This window comes from Prionailurus viverrinus, chromosome D1 (genome assembly GCF_022837055.1).
Source record: "Prionailurus viverrinus isolate Anna chromosome D1, UM_Priviv_1.0, whole genome shotgun sequence".
Classification (NCBI taxonomy): domain Eukaryota; kingdom Metazoa; phylum Chordata; class Mammalia; order Carnivora; family Felidae; genus Prionailurus; species Prionailurus viverrinus.
The window spans coordinates 87308577-87323538 of NC_062570.1; the positions used below are offsets into that span (position 1 = coordinate 87308577).

The following is a 14962-nucleotide window of genomic DNA, read 5'->3' on the forward strand; positions in this document are numbered from 1 at the left end:
AGGAATGTATGAAGGTTCCAATGGCTCCATATCCTTGCCAAGTCTTGCTGTTATCAGTCTTTTAATTTTACGCACTCTGGTGGGTATGTAGTGGTGACTCATTGTAATTTTAATTTGCATTTTCCTGATGAGTGATGATAGAATATACCTTTTTATATGCTTGTTAACCATTCATACAACTTCTTTTATCAAGTGTTTATTAAAATCTGTGACCACTTGATTTATTTATTTATTTATTTATTTGGGCGCGGGGAGCAGGCAAGCATGGGGAGAGGGCCAGAGGGGGAGGGAGAGAGAGAGAATCTTAAGCAGGCTCCATGTTCAGTGCAGAGCCCAGCACAGGGTTTCATCCCATGACCCTGGGATCATGACCTGAGCAGAAATCAGAAGTTGGATGCTTAACCAACTGTGCCACCCAGGCGCCCCTCTGTGGCCATTTTTTAAATTGCCTTGTTTATCTTCTTACTTTTGAGTTTTAAAGAGTTCTGTGTATGTTCTGGAGATAAGTCTCTTGTCATATGTGTTTGGCAGATATTTTCTCCTAGGTCGTGGCTTGCCTTTTCATCTTCTTAACAGTGTCTTTCAAAGAGGAGAAGAGTCCAATTTATCAGCTTTTCTTGTAATGTTCATTGTCTTTTTGTGTGTCCTGCCAAGAAATTATTGTCTGCCCCATAGTTGTGAAGATTTCCTTATGTTTTCTCCTGGACATTGTGTAGTTTCAGCTTTTACATGTAAGTCTAATTTTTATGTGTATATGGAGTTAGGGTCAAGGTTCACTCCCCATCCCCCCCATAGAACTATGTAGTTGTGTTAGCAGGATGTATTTACAAGGCTATCTTTTCCCCACCAAGTTATCTAAATTATCTTGGAGCCTTTGTCAGAAATCAATTGAAGATACATTTGGAGTTCTCTGTTCCATTGGTCCCTATCCTTATGCCAATATCATACTGTTTTGCTCACTGCAGCTTTGTAGTTGAATCTTGAAAATAAATAACATAAGTCTTCCAACTTTATTCTTTTCCCGAATTACTTTGGCTATTGAAAGTAGTCTGCATTTCCATATATATTTTAGAATCAGCTTGTCAACTTCTAAACCAAAATACTTTGGAGAATTTTACTAAGATTGAGTTTAATTTATAGAAAAATTTAAGGAGGGGGTGCCTGGGTGGTTCAGTCGGTTAAACGTCCAATTTCAGCTTAGCTCATGACCTCAAACTTCTTGAATTTAAGCCCCACATTGGGCTCTCTGCTGTCATTGCAGAGCCTGCTTCAGATCCTCTGTCCTCCTCTCTCTCTGCCCCTGCTCCACTCATTCTCTCTCTCTCTCTCAAAAATAAACGTTTAAAAAAAAGAAAACTTTGGGGTGCCTGGGTGGCTCAGTCGGTTAAGCGTCTGACTTCAGCTCAGGTCATGATCTCACAGTTTGTGTGTTCAAGCTCCACATTGGGCTCCATGCTGACAGTGTGGAGCCTACTTAGGATTCTCTCTCTCCCTCTCTCTGCCCCTCCTACAGTTGCCCTTTCTCTCTCTCTCAAAATAAATAAATAAACTTTAAAAAAAAAAAGAAAAATTTAAGGAGAATCAACCTTTTTTTAAGAGCTGATAGCTCAGAGCCCCGATGCGGGGCTTGAACTCAAGAACCATAAGACCATGACCTGAGCCGAAATAAAGAGTCAAATGCCCAACTGACTGAGCCACCTAGGCGCCCCACTCTCTCTTTTTTTTAAGAAGAATCAACTTCTTAACAATTGAGTCCTCCATTCCATAATACATTTTTCAAGATATTGAGGCCTTTTAAATTTCTTTCATCAATGTTCATAGGTTTCAGTGTATAAATGTTGTATATATTTTGTTAAGTTCATCTTTAAGTAGTTCATGTATTTTTACACTATTTCAAGTGGTATTTTAAAAATTTGATTTCTGGGGCGCCTGGGTGGCGCAGTTGGTTAAGCCTCCGACTTCAGCCAGGTCACGATCTTGCGGTCCGTGAGTTTGAGCCCCGCGTCAGGCTCTGGGCTGATGGCTCAGAGCCTGGAGCCTGTTTACCATTCTGTGTCTCCCTCTCTCTCTGCCCCTCCCCCGTTCAAGCTCTGTCTCTCTCTGTCCCAAAAATAAAATAAATGTTGAAAAAATAAATAAATAAATAAAATAAAAATTTGATTTCTAACTCCTAGGTGTATACCCAAGAGTATTAAAAACATGCATTCACACAAAAATTTGTGTACAAATAGTCATAGCAGCATTAATCATAATGACCAAAATGTGGAAATACTCAAATGTCCACCAACCTATGAATGAATACACAAATGTGGCATATCCATTCAATGGAATATTATTCAGTGGTAAAAAGGAATGAAGTGCTGATATATGCTGCAACATGATGAACCTTGAAAACATTATGCTATGTGAAAGAAGTCAGACACAAAAAGGCATATCATTCCATTTACGTGAAATGTCCAGATTAGGCAAATCCACCGAGATAGAAAGTAGATTAGCGGTTATCAGAGGTTAGAAGAAAGAGGGAATAGGGAATGTTTGATGTTGGCTATGAGGGAATTTGGGGTGGTGGTGGTGGTGATGTAAACGTTCTAGAATAAGATAGTGGTGATGGCTGCACAATCTTATGAATATACTCGAATCCACTGAATTGTATACTCTAAAATGGTGAATTTTATGTTTCGTGAATTATGTCTCAATCTTTAAAAATCTCATTCTCCAATTGTTTATTGCTACTATATACAAATATGATGTTTTTTATTTATTGACCTTGTATCCTGTGATCTTGTGAAATTCAATTATCAGTTCTACTTTTTTCAGTAAATTCCTTAGGATTTTCAATGACATAATCATGACATTCACAAAGAGAGTTTTACTTTTTTATTTATATTTCCTTCATCTTATTGCACTGACTAACCCTACAAAATGGTGTATGAAAGACAGAGATATTGGAAGAAAATGTGGCAAATGTTAACATTTATGAAATGTTAATGAATGATTTAAAGGTATTTTTGTACTATTCTTTAACTTTCTTTATGTCAAATAAAAAGTTTAAAATCAAAAACCAAAAACTATGTGTGTGCCAAGCACAGTTCTTTTTTTTTTTTAATTTTTAAAAAATGTTTATTTTTGAGAGAGACAGAGACAGAGCGTGAGCAGGGAAGGGGCGTGAGTAAGGGAGGGGGGGAGAGAGAGAGGGAGACACAGAATTTGACTCAGTCTCCAAGCTCTGTCAGCACAGAGCCTGACGCAGGGTGAACTCACAAACCGACCTGAGCCAAAGTCGGACGCCCAACCGACTGAGCCACCCAAGCGTCCCTGTTCTAAGCACAGTTCTAAGTGTATATGAAATTATTTAATTCTCTCAACACTTTGGTGAAGCTGTGGAAACGGAGACCCAGAAAGGTTGAGTAGCTTACCCAAGGTCCCACAGTAAGCAGCAGAAGCAGTATTTGAAGCAGCCTGGTTCCAGAGTCTATGCTCTTTAACCATTGTGCTATTCTGTCTCTCCAAAGGGTGCATCTTTAGTTTGTATTTTATTCACAAGGGCATTCATAGTAGGTCAGCCCCTCTTATTTAGTTTCCATTAGGTTATGTTTCTCAACTGGAATTCCTCTTAATCTCAGGGTTTTTTTTGTTTATTTATTATTAATTGTGGCAGCTGGAGAAGAACCACTGAACTTTATTGACTTTAGTAGATAAGTGTCTGAAAAAAAGTGGTAGAGAGTTGTCACTCAAATCAAGATGGCACAGAAGGTGAGGATGCTCAGGTCACAAGGATACCTTGTATAGTGCTTGGGGCAGAGGGACTTATGTCTGAAACTAACTGTAAAGAGAAAAAGGACCAGTTGTGATTCTAAGCTCATCAGTACTATAAAGCAAATAGCACAAGTGTGGCTGCTGTGACCTTAATTTCAACAAGGTAAGTCTAAATGGATCCATGCATTCATGCTGACATGGTACACTCAACATAGTGCTCTCATGGACTGTCGGTGGAAGAGAAATTGATACACTCTTTCTGGAAAATAATTTGATGATATGGATCAAGGACATGAAGAAGCAGTCATTAAGGAGCATTGAGGAGCATTTGTGCTCCAAGACAAAGAAAGTCCACTTCTAGGAATATAGCTTAAAGAATCAAAGGATTACGTATTTTCAGAAAGTTGCTCATTGCAGTGTATAAAGTAAAAAATTAGAAATGAGGGGAGCCTGGGTGGCTCAGTCAGTTGAACATTTGGCTCTTGGTTTCAGCTCAGGTCATGATCTCACAGTTCGTGAGTTTGAGCCCCACATCGGGCTCTTTGCTGACAGCGTGGAGCCTGCTTTGGATTCTCTCTCTGCCTCCCTGCTCATGCCCTCTCTCCTTCTCTTGAAATAAATAAAACTTAAAAAAAATTATAAATGAATGTCCAACAACAGTTGAAAAGTTAGTTGAATTATGTCAATATAGTAGGACTATGATGTAGCTATCAGCATTTTAACAAAATAAAACTATTATAGATAAAATTTTAGCACTAAGAATTAACCAGCCACCGTTCCATTTCCTGAATACCAGCAGCTCTTATTTTGGGGCCCTGTTTTTGCTTTCTGCCTGAGCTCTAGCTACTTTTCTAGCCCTATACTTTTGAAACCAACTTCATAGAGGCCTCAGAGTTTTATAAGGTGTGTTGGTAATTGCGTGTAGGGAGCAAAGGAGAGGGCCAGCAAGACTCAGGATTCCACTTTTATCAGTATTATATACTAAGGGGGCATGTAAGCTTTCATTTGGAAGAACTACAGTGTGTTTTAAAAAAAGACCCAAGCTCACTTGTTTCACACTTTATATGGATAACATCTTTGGGATTGTCTGCCCCAGTTCTAACCTCTTGAACATGCCTTTAGAATGTAGCTTTTAGCACTTTTAACAATACTCCTTTACTCTACCTTGTTCCCTATGTCAGTCCACACCTGAAAACGGAAGATTCAATAACAACGTTGCCTTGGGAACAGCCACTTATAAAAACATACATAAAAATTTAAAGTGCTAAAATTAAGTAGTTATATCAAATAATAGTATAAGACATGTTTCCCTGAAAGCAGAACATGAAACAATGATTTGAATGCAGGTAGTTAATTGGGAGGCGGCAAGAATGACTGAGCAGGGAGTGGAACTGGGCAAGAGGACAAGCTAAAGGGTATGTTATCAAAGTTGTTGCTGTTAGCAACAATGGCTCCCTTCCACTAGGACCACTGAGAAGGGTGCAAAATGCCTCCCATAGCAACCCATCTGGAACCCGGGAGGCTGACTTATTCACTGACTTCTGTTCTCTATGATGGGAGAGATGCAAACTCCTCTACACTCCAGCAAGCTCCAGTGGTGTCACAAGAAGTGGAATACAGAAAGACACATGCAGTGTCTTGGGATAGAATGCTGTGAGCATGAGGTAAGTCAGAATTGTCTCAGAGGTGAGCCAGGGGATGTGATGTGGGCACCAGAGGGGCCTGCTATAACATGTCATGAGCAATGCTTCCTCTGAGTTTTTAAACTTGTGAGAAAGCAGTCATATTACATGAGCAGCATAAAAATGAGCACATACACATAAATATAATAAAATTGGTATAATGAATAGTCCAGCGCTTACCTTGCTACTTTCATAAATGTTCTCCATGAGTGGATTTGTGTGTGTGCATGCACACGTGCATAACTATGAAGAGACTGAGTTTCATTTTCTACCTTGAATAGAGCCATCGCTCCATAGAAGCAGAAAAAACTTGAAGACACATTGAGCAAGAGGGCATAAGTTTCCCCAGAATTTGCAGATATTTGGGAGAAGTTTTGGACTTCCACAAGGAATGTGAGCCTACCATATCTAATCTTAAGTAACTGAGAAATTCCATATGACAAAATTGAATCTGTTACCAAGTAATGAGATGCTAGTAGTTAGTAACTATATACTAACATTAACATGCATGAAAGGGGTGCTGGGTGGCTCAGTTGGTTAAGTGTCTGACTTCGGCTCAGGTCATGATCTCACAGTTTGTGAGTTTGAGCCCCCACGTTGGGCTCTGTGCTGACAGCTCAGAGCCTGGAGCTTGCTTTGGATTCTGTGTCTCCCTCTCTCTCTGCCCTTCCCTTGCTCATGCTCTGGTTCTCTCTCTCTCTCTCAAAAATAAAATAAACATTAAAAAAAATCGTGCATGGGGCGCCTGGGTGGTGCAGTCGGTTAGGCGTCCGACTTCAGCCAGGTCACGATCTCGCGGTCCGTGAGTTCGAGCCCCGCGTCGGGCTCTGGGCTGATGGCTCAGAGCCTGGAGCCTGCTTCGGATTCTGTGTCTCCCTCTCTCTCTGCCCCTCCCCCGTTCATGCTCTGTCTCTCTCTGTCCCAAAAATAAATAAACGTTGAAAAAAAAAAAATTAAAAAAAAAAAATCGTGCATGATAATTAGGTGAAGTGTAGACAACTCCGAACTAGCTTCCTTTACCACTACCATACCTAGGGCTTTGGGACAAAGGGAACAGAGAAGTAACAAGGGAGAGGATATAAACCAGCATTGCAGGGGGCTTTCTGTTCAGGCAGAGCATGCTTCAGGGTCTTAAACTTAGGCTGTAGCTGAAGAATCTAGAGACTTGAGAACACATGCTCTACCAACCCTGGTTGAAGTTCAGTCCTTCAGCAGCAAAACCCCTGGAAAGTATTTGCCTCACGTTGTATTTATAAACAAGTAGGACAACAGGAATATAGTGGGACTGTCTTAAGTAGTGAAATGTTTTTTCTTTTCTTGTTGTTGTTGTTGTTGATGGTGGTGGTATGTGTGTATGTGTGTAAATCTATGAAGGGCCTGTGCTTCTCATGTTGGTACACCGATGTTCCATCTAGCCTGAAGATATAGACTACAGTGGGACATTAGGAAGGGCAAGGGAGTGTTTTCCATGGTTTTGATCATGTTATTCCATGCTTAAAATGTTCTCATGGCTCCTTAATGTGAGGAAATTTACTAAAGTAATTGTTTTGGTATTGGGCCAAATATGTGATTTGAACATAAAAATAAATATGGCAATGGATTATAATCCTGTGTTCAAGGACCCTCCCAAGATCACCTTCACATTAAAAATCAATAAGTATGGTAACAAATTATGACCCACCCCCACCAAGAACACCCTCATGTTCAATAATTTATTATAGGAATTCAAAAGTCAGAGAAGTTGTTATACTGATGGTTATAGTTTATTACAGTGAAAGGGTACAGATTAAAATTGGCAAGGGAAAATGGCACATAGTGCAGAGGGTAAGGGAGACCAGGTGCAGCTTGCAGTGTTCCGCCCAATGGAGTCCTGTGGGCATTAATCAGTGAAGTACTGCCAACCAGAGAAGCTCACCTGAGCCTTGGTGTCCAGGGTTTTTACTGGGAGTGGGTCACATAGACATGACTGACTGCCCTGGTGGCTGACCTTAATTCTCCAGCCCCTCCAGAGGTCAAGCTGATACTGTGTGGTCCAAAGACCCCCCCACCATAAATCACATCATTAGCATATCTGGTATGAACCAAGGCCTCAGGTAAACAAAGATACTCTTAATGGGCAGGGTATTCCAAGTGCTTAGAAGTTATTGCCCTGGAACCTGGCAAGGGCCAAATCTTTCTTTACAATGTACAGGGTTTGGACAAACTGGACCTGCTTAGTTAATCCTTTACTACACAAATCCGTTGAATAAGAATCCATGAGTCTGTACTGAAATAGATAAGGAAAATTCCTTCCTGTAGAAGAATGATCACCTATTATAGAACAAATGATGGAGTTAGAAAAATTACTATTTGGTAAACATAATAATAGTTGCTTCAAGAAAGAATCACTAGTGGATGTAGCACTGAGTTGATTGGTGACCCCCTAAAAGATGTGTCCATGTCCCAATCCTCAGAACATGTGAATGTGACCTTATTTGATAGAAGGGTCTTTGCAGATGTAATTAAATTAAGATCTCATCTTGAGATGAGATCATCCTGGATTACCCAAGTGGGCCCTAAATCCAATGACAAGTGCTCTTATAAAAGACATAAGAGAATGGCTTAGTCAGAAGAGTGACTCTTGAGAAAAAAAGAAAAAGAAGAGCAAATCTTGATCTCCAGGTCATGAGTTCAAGCCCCATGTTTTAGTAGAGATTACTAAAAATTAATTAATTAATTAAAACAAAACCCCCAAAATGTAAGAAAAGACAGATATACAGAGGAGAAGGCCTTGTAAAGACTGAGACAGAGATTGGAGTGCCATGGCCACAACCCAAGGAATGCCACCAGAAGCGGGAAGAGAAGAGATGAATTCTTCCCTAGAGCCTTCAGACAGTGCACACAGCCCTGCAGACATCGTCATTTCAGACTTCAGAATTGTGAGACAGTAAATTTCTGTTGTTTTAAGCCAGTTAGTTTGTGATAATTTGTTGCAGCAGCCACAGAAACTAATAAGGAAGCTAAAACCAGTGGTAAAAGAAGAATGCCTGAGGAATTCATGTAGTCTTAAAGTGCCCACAAGATATGTATTAATTATAAATTTTTTGTTTATCTTTTGAGAGAGAGACAGTGCAAGTGGGGGAGAGGGAGAGAGAAAGGGAGACACAGAATCTGAAGCAGGCTCCAGGTTCTGAGCTGTCAGCACAGAGCCCCACGTGGGGCTTGAACTCACAAACCATGAGATCATGACCTGAGCCGAAGTCAGATGCTTAACCAACTGAGCCACCCAGGTGCTCTGATACATATTAATTATAAACGAAAATATGGTAACTCTTCAGTGGAGAAACCTGGCAGGACCAAGCTTATGGAGTTTTGGAGTCAAACAAACATAGGTGGCCTGAAGCTTCACTTGCACCGTCATCAATTTGTAACTTAACTTCATTAGCCCTCAATTTCCTGTAAAATGGAGGTGATAAAAACCAATGCCCACATCTTAAGGATATTTTGAGGATTAAGTATAATAATCTATGTAAAGCCCATAGCACAGGACCTAGCACATACATATTCAATATTTACTGGTTTTTCTTTTTTTTAAAAGATTTTAGTTGTAAGTACTCTACACGCAACATGGGGCTTGAATTCACAACCCCAGGATCAAGGGTGGTACAGTCCAACAACTGGGTAAGCCAAGTGCCCCTATTTATTGGTTATTTTGATGAGAATAGCTATCATCTACAGAATGAGGTTAAAATTTCCTGTAATCTAGTCAAAGAGATAAGAGATACACTCAATGAAAGACCATGATCAGGCCATACCTGTATCTTTCCAGGTCATACTTAAATTGTTTTTCATCCCCAGATCTCCTGGTCTTCTACCATTCAACCTTCCTTTTTCTAGACTCCTGATCAGCTAAGCCATTCATCAGAGCCTGAGTCCATCCACATCCATAGCTCAGACCATTTCTTTATACATACAAAATTGATGATCAAGTATGCTTCTTGAAGTTCTGCTGAGAGGAATGTGCCTTATCACTGTCTTTCAGTGACACCTCTGAGTGAGGCTGTGGCTTCCAAAGAAGCAGGCTCTTCTGACTCCATTGCTAGCTCCCCGATGGATACGACAGGCAATGGAGAGCAGTCAAAGATGACTGATAGGGTTAAGCCTCATAGACAGAGAAAGTAATAGTGGGACTTACTGTATTTCTGATGTTTTAATTTCTGATGCTGACCTAAGGGACTAGAATTAGGGTTGTCCTGGCAAAGATGGGGCTTATGCCAGAAAAGAAAGGAAAAATGAAAAACTAAGCCCCCTCCATCATCAATCCATTTCCCACTCCCAATATACTTGGTAAAACCACAAACTTGACCTCCTTGGATCTTTCCAGTTAACAGCTGGTCTGTTTGTAACATTAAAATATATTAACTCATTGACTGCATTTCCAGTCAGGCAACCCCAAATTCTGCCTTTCCCAACAAATAAACAAGGCTGCCTCAGTGGAGATGGAGTTCCACTGTTCTCTCCTCCATCTGATAGCCTCCATCACCTTAAAGCAAGTGGCTGAACGCTGGGCCTCCGTTTCCTCAACAACAAAATAAGGGTGATGAACTACCCAGTCTAACTCCAATCTCCCTACAAGTTGAAATACTTTGTGATTTTTCTAATGGGAGGGAGGAAAGCTGGAAATGTGAGGACACCGTTCATGATATATTCTGAGGCATTAATAACTCCTAGACAATAAACTCAGAAGGAAGTGAAGATGGAGGTGAGGAAGAGGAAAGACTCCTTCTGAAGTGTAAGATTTCAATTCCTCTTGCCACCAAACTGCCTTTGATTGCATTGATTTTCAAAACTTGCCCCCAATTTTAGAATTGTGATAGAAATAGCGGGCAAAGAAACATCATATATGATGACAGAGGAATATTATTTTTAAAATACCAAAAAGTTCCCTTAATTTCTTTTCTGATTTATGTGACATAAATAAACTACATAATGGTGTGAGGGACTATAAAGGTTTTATTACCACTTGTTTGGTATTGCCTGCATATCTGAGTACCAGTTGTGGGTATCTCAAACTAAGTGCCATAAAACATTTACAGCATGCCACCCCACTTCCTACACTTTCCGTGAAGACAAAACTTGAGTGCTCACAAAATACTTATAAATGTAATAGTTAGTAGTGAGAACTTTCTTCTTTTATTTAGATTACAGATCTCCAGTCTGTAGCAAGAAAAATAAATGTGGTAAGGAAGATTTATGTTACTTCTCGGCAGGATCTCAGATTATCTGGCAAATTCCTTCCCCAAGGAAAACTACTTTTCAAAGAAACCCTCAGTAAATGCATACTGGAATTAACATAAAATTGGCAAGATCACTTGTGTCTAGGCGTTGGAATTCATTTGTAAATAACAACTGCTCACTTCCTTGCTTCCCCACCCGGGGACCAGACTCCCAAGCATTACAGGTGCCGAAAGACTTAGAAAAAGGAAGGAATAGGAACAAAAGGATGTTGGCGCCAGGAGGAAAACAGAATCTCCCAGAACAAAAATAATCTCAGAAGGAATAGCAGATTCAGTATCAGGTATTACCGAAATTTAAACTGGCTCTTAAAATGGTGAACAGATAGTTTTATTAACTAGGTCTTCTATTATGCCTGTCTGTTTAAACTTTTAAGCTTATCTTGAGGGGCAGATTTCGGTGCTAAGCACGTAATAGTTATTAAACTAATATTGACTTTTTAAATGGGTGATGGTCAATAAATATAAACTTTACTGTTTAACTTTTACTTTATGCCTTAAGGACCAAACGATGATTTCTATGATCCCTAAAGTTCACTACTCGTGAGTTATAGAAGAAACACAGCTCTGATATAAACACAGAAGATCTTCAAATAATAATTAAATTAACCCCTGCCAAACAGCGTGGTCAGATAAGAAATGTTTGGGTAGAGTCTTGCTGAAGTCCCAAGACTCAAAACAAAAAACTCCAACACAAAGTGTGCACAGTGAGTTTAAATATATTGTAATTAAAGTCATCCAGATGGTAGTTGGATCAATCAATAAGAGGCAGTATTTACCTTGGGATAGAAGATTCTGAAATCCAGAATGAGAAAATCCCTAAGGTGGGGGTGGGGACAGTTAATAGGAGCCCCTGGGAAAGGTCTTTTCAACGAGGATTGGAAAATAATACGTTTGAATTTGAATCTCTTTGAATATAAATCTCCCCTAACAACAGGAAAAGGGTCCTCTAGCCCAGCAAGCTTTGTGCAGGAAGGGAGTAAACGGAACTGTAAAACAGCCCGCTCAGCTGTTTCTGGTTTGGGACTGGGAGCAGAGAAAGAAATCGCGATGTGGGAACTGAGTATTTGAGACACTGAAAATAACTCGAAGGGTCAAATAACGAACTCCAGGCAAAGCGTTGACAAGCCTCCCCCTTTGTAGCACCTACGCTGGGTTTCCGCTCAATTTCCCCTCCCTCGCGCTAGGAGAACTGCAGGCGCGGCCCCTTCCCACGCGGGACGCGGCGAGCGTGGACAGCTCCCCTTGGAGCAGCCGAGGGCGGGAAGTCCGCGGCCCGTTGGCTACCGCTGGCGGGCAGCCCTCCGGGTCCCCGAAGCCGGCTGGGCCGGCAGGCCTCGAGCCTTCTCCGCCCCGGCTGGCCTGAGAGAGGCGGCCGGTGGCGGCAGAGGCCTCGCGGGCCGCCCGTCTGGCCCGCGAGCGGCGAGCGCGGGGCGCCGAGGGGAGGCGGGGCGAGGCCGTGGGGCGGAGGGGGGCGGGAGGTGCATCCTGGGAAATCCACCAACATGGGGCGAAGCGGCCACCGCCGCCGCCGTGAGTCCCGGCCGCGGATGCCGCTGCTTCCCTGACGCCCAGCTGGGGCCTCGCGGCGCGCCGCGGCCTGGGTTCCCCCGGCAGAGACCGGCCAGCGCGCCCTCCGTCCGTCCTCCCGCCGGGGCCATGTGAGGGGGCAGCTCCCTCCGCCGCCGCCTCCTCCTCCTCTTCCTCCCCCCGCCCCCTCCCTCCCCTCCCGCCCCCCTCACACTGGGCCCTAGAGGAGCCCCCACTGCTGCCCGCCCTCCCTACGCAACCCCCACGATGGACAGGAACTACGCGACCTCCGGCTTCGCGGACCCGCCGCCGCCGCCCGCGCCCCCCGCCGCCCCCGCCACCGCCAGCGCCGCCGCACCACCCCCCGCCCCCGCCTGGGCCTACGAACCCCGAGCCGCGGCCGCCGCCGCCGCCAGCAGCAGCTGCAGCAGCGGCAGCAGCCCCAGCCTCAAGGCCAGGTAGGGAGGGTGGGCGGCGGGGTCGTCGTGGGCCAGGAAAGGCCGGGGATGCGTTTGGGGCCTTCGCTCCTGTGCAGCGCCGCCCAGGGGTCCGGGCCGGGCGGAGAGCCTTCCACTCTTCTCCTAGCCCATGCCCGCGTCGGGAGAGGCTGCTGATGACTCCTATGAGGTGGTCTTGGGGTGGGTGGGGGCGCCCAGGGCAGGATTCGCGCCCGGGGCTGCTCGGGGACTATGAGTAAAAGGGAGGGCTGGGCGGGAGTCGTGGGTCTCCGTCACCTCGCGGGTCTTGGGCTCTCTCACATGGTGAAGTTTGGGTTCGTGCCTGAACTCGGCGATCAGGGAGACCCGGGACTGGCTCCGGGGGGCCGAGGGGGGCTCTGAGGAGTTCCGGGCAGTGACATTCCATTGTATTGGAATGGACAATGTGGTTGGGGACCCCGGCAATGTGAGGGTGGGGGAGGCGCGAGAGGAAGAGGCGTCGAGCTGTGTCTCTGACATTGGGAGACCCGGGAGGGCTGGATTGCGGGAGAACCCCTGGGGCGTGGGGGCCCGGGAGAGGGCCTGGGGGGGCGCGAAAGCTGCGAAGGGGCTGGGTGACATATGTTTGCGGTGGTGGCCAAGACTAAGCTATTTCTCTTCCACGCGTTCAAAGTTACTGTTGGGTTTCCTCCCCTTTTAACAACAGCAGGAAGTAAGGGATCTTTTTTGCCTTCTGTATCTTGGGGAGACTAAGAGTTGGGAAGAAATTGGAGCGGGGGGTCAGCGAAGGCCATAAAGGTTGAAGAACAGAAGCATGCTTCTCCATCTCCGCTTCTGAAACCCCGGTTCATTATGTAGAGTGGGGTTCGGTTCAAGAGTTCATCTTTGCTACATCATGACCAAGAGAATCTAAAATGTTGACTCTTACTAGATATTTAAGCTCGCGGGAAATGTGTAGTAGTGCCACACTTTGAAATGGTCCATTTGAATGATAACTGGAAGGCGTGGTCTGCTTTGGACGATTCGGGAGCGGGGTGTTTTAAAGCCACCTCTGCCGAACAATGCAGAATCTGGTAGGTGCAGCTTCTGATTACAAGGACCAGGGAATCCTGGGTTGCTAATGACTTCATCCTCAGCTACCAACAGGAAGCTTCGTGGCTTTATGATCTCATCAGATTTCTTCACTATTGTCACAACAGAAGTGAACTTTTTTTTACTTTATATATTACACTGTTCTAGATTATCTTCTTTGTTTTTATCAAAGTTCCACGTTCGTGATTTGGAAAATAATGTGTGAAGAGTAGCTGGTCTTTTGTCTTAAATACTACCTCGGGATGATTCTGAGAGAATGAGAAAAATTTGGTTCAAGAAAAGGGAAATAAGCTTTCTTAGAAAATTTTAGGTCCTTTGTTTAAAAGAGCTGGGATTTAAAAAATAATAATGTGATGTGCCAATTTGGAGCTAAATAATTGAAACTTTTCAGAAATAGTCATAACTTTGTATTATATACAATTAAGACATTTCAGGGAGTTTTATGAAAAATGTTTGGCACTTTTCCCATTGATTTTTTTGATGCTAATTTTACTATCGTTTTTCAAGTGGCTTTTGCATTGAGTACGATAATTTACAAATTAAAATTACTTTCTCTTCAGTAAACAGTAATGATAGGTATTTGTGTATCATTTTTTATGTTTTAAATTAAAAGTATTAGGTAAATGGAACAATTTCTACCTAGTTATTTCTGTTATTTCTTTTAGCAGAATACTTCTGAGGCAAGAAACTAAAATCTACTTGTCATATTTTCCAAATGTTATTTATCACAGTAACAAAGAATGACTTCCCAAACACATTTGCAAACAGTAAGTAGATTCATTTGGGACACGTAATCTAAAAGAGATTTATTTTCTGTTTTTTGGAAGTTATTGATTCTTAAATGCTAAGCCCCCCCCCCTTTAAAAATATGTATTTTGGGGGTGGAGTCAACTAAATTTTAGCATAGAACATGCAGGTTTTCCCCCTCCCCCACCAACTTGCTTTGTTAACATCTTGTGTTAGGATCAGGCCATCTGTACAGGGCTACGCACACTTCTTAATTGTACCTCATTTTATTCTTCAAATTGTGCAATGTCCTCTTTCATTTCAGTTATATAGAAAATACTGAATCTGAAATATGGCCTGTAAGTCTTTAGCTATTCTGCATTTTTAGAAGCCTATTCATATTTTTATAACATTTTTAAAAGCTTTTTCATAATTCATATATCAGTTGAATGTTTTTGTTCCCCTT

General features: G+C 42.8%; 1 protein-coding gene across 6 annotated transcripts in view; it reads left to right on the top strand.

Moving 5' to 3' along the window:
* The first annotated feature begins 12206 nt into the window (after positions 1-12206).
* The window catches only part of QSER1 (glutamine and serine rich 1), a 91466-nt gene continuing 88710 nt past the window's right edge, over positions 12207-14962 (top strand). For 5 of the 6 annotated variants that reach the window (XR_007156125.1, XR_007156126.1, XM_047877014.1 and 2 more), the window contains exon 1: positions 12207-12699. Coding sequence is in view for 3 of the 6 variants with exons in the window: in XM_047877014.1 (XP_047732970.1) it covers positions 12509-12699 (191 nt within the window). In the remaining 3 variants the exon portion in view is untranslated. Of the gene's footprint in view, positions 12700-13100; positions 13752-14435; positions 14538-14962 lie in introns of those variants that run through there. The other variant, XM_047877015.1, reaches the window with a different exon arrangement.